The 2,146-nt window shown below is 34.7% G+C and overlaps 1 protein-coding gene across 1 annotated transcript in view; it reads left to right on the top strand.

The window, feature by feature from the left end:
* MAT2B (methionine adenosyltransferase 2B) overlaps nt 1-1,296 on the top strand; it is a 13,405-nt gene extending 12,109 nt beyond the window's left edge. Inside the window, 2 exon segments of the mRNA XM_023516168.1 lie at nt 926-1,130; nt 1,133-1,296. Of these exon segments, the coding sequence (XP_023371936.1) occupies nt 926-1,130; nt 1,133-1,189 (262 nt within the window). The 3' untranslated portion in view covers nt 1,190-1,296.
* The last annotated feature ends 850 nt before the right edge of the window (nt 1,297-2,146 follow it).

Here is a 2,146-nt window from a genome sequence, read left to right as displayed (position 1 = left end):
TTTTTTTTTTTTTGAGACAGAGTCTCACTTGGTCACCCTTGGCAGAGTGCCATGGTGTCTTAGCTCACAGGACTTGGTCACCCTTGGTAGAATGCTGTTGTGTCTTAGCTTTCAACAGCCTCAAACTCTGGGGTTCAGTCGATCCTTTGCCTCAGCTTCCCAAGCAGCTGGGACTATAGGCGCCCACCACAGGGCCCAGCCATTTTTTGGAGATGGGGTCTTGGCTGTGGCTCAGGCTGATCTTGAGCCTGTGAGCTCAAGCAATCCACCCGCCTTGGCCTCCCAAGTGCTGGAATTACAGGTGTGAGCCATCGTGTCCAGCTCCTTTTTTCTTTCTTTTTTTAATTAGTGGTTGTAAGAATAATGTGAAAACTGACAGTTCACATCGATTCACCAATTGTTAATGTTTATCCCCATTCGTTTTATACATGTATTTTTGTCAAACCCATTGATAGCTTGATTTCTTCCCAAAATACTTCACCATGTATCTTATAACAGCAAGGATGTTCTTTACATGTTACAATGTAGTTACCACATGCAGGAAATTTAACATTTATATAGTAGCATAATTTGGTACAATACAATTAGGAATTTTCCCAGTTGTCCTCCAAATATTCTTTATGGCTTTTATTTTTTAATCTGGCAATCAAGGGTTATTCATTGCATTTGGTTTCCTGGTAGGCTTTTTGTTTAACCATCATCATATTGTAGAAGATATATATAAAAATACTCCAAATGACAGAAGACACTTAACAAATGTGGTCTTGAATATTTTTAAATTATTACTACAAGTGAGCTATGTAATTTTAGTATATTTTTATTAAAAGACAAAGTTTCTACTTGGATATTACATCACACACTTTCATATCACATGTAGATTCAGGAATTGCTCAACATTAAAAAATCTGCTTTACTCATCTCTAGGAGCTGCTGTTTTGAGGATTCCTATTTTGTACGGAGAAGTTGAGAAGCTTGAAGAAAGTGCTGTGACTGTTATGTTTGATAAAGTGCAGTTCAGCAACAAGTCAGCAAACATGGACCACTGGCAGCAGAGGTTTCCCACACACGTCAAAGATGTAGCTACTGTGTGTCGGCAGCTAGCAGAGAAGAGGATGCTGGTGGGTTTTTGGAGGGAAAGGTTCCGAACTTCTATCTTAATGAAGATCCACTGTGTCTTTTCTGTGCTTAAACTTTCATAGCCGTACTTGGAATGTTAGTGAATGAAAGTGAAATGTTGTTCAAAACTAGGAGATCAAACAAAAGTAATTTACAGGGAATAGACTGTATGTATGAAGAATAAAAATACACACTCATGTTTTTGTTTCTTATATACTGTAGATCTCATCTTTTTTTTTTTTTTCTCTAATTGCAAGGCTATGAAAAACTTTTATTTTTTCTTTGGGTAACAGAATAATCACCTAATGCTATTTGAAGAAGGATATTATAGTTAAGATACATTTAGTGCCAAAGAGGAAGGAATCATTTTGGCCACTTAAGAGTAATGCATTACTATTTTTTAAAGATACTTAAATGTAAGTTAATTTTAAACATTTGAAAAAGTACTAAGTACAATATTCAAACAAAGAAGGATTAGAAACTGATTTAATTTAGAATATTAATAATAGTATGACCAGTTTTTTAATACGTAAAAGTTTACCAAGACACTTTTTAAGAATATTTAAACTTAGGTCACTCGGAAAAATAGATGGATTCTAAGTTGTGATTTTAGCTGAGGATAATTAAAAATACTAAGTTGGACTGTTTCCATAAAAATCTAATTACCTTTAGTATTACACTAATTAGATAAATTGGAGCTCTATTTTATTTAAAAATCCTTATGGCTAAGTTCTAGAAGTTGCTTTTTTGTGTTTAGTTAGGAATATTCATATGAGTTTGATTTTAGATATCTTGTAGAAAGCATTCCAGAAAAGGAGAGTTTCATTTTAGTTGCTAGACCTTTTAAGTTAGCTTTCTTATAAAATTTGTTATACTTAACTCTAGGTTGAAACTCTTTGGAACTTACTGTGTCATTGTTTTTAGGATCCGTCGATTAAGGGAACCTTTCACTGGTCTGGCAATGAACAAATGACTAAGTATGAAATGGCATGTGCAATTGCAGATGCCTTCAATCTCCCCAGCAGTCACT

This window comes from Otolemur garnettii, unplaced genomic scaffold (assembly GCF_000181295.1).
Source record: "Otolemur garnettii isolate 467f Iridium unplaced genomic scaffold, OtoGar3 scaffold00003, whole genome shotgun sequence".
NCBI classification, from domain to species: Eukaryota; Metazoa; Chordata; class Mammalia; order Primates; family Galagidae; genus Otolemur; species Otolemur garnettii.
The sequence above is the reverse complement of the archived record's forward strand: the minus strand, read 5'-3'. Positions and strand labels throughout refer to the sequence as shown.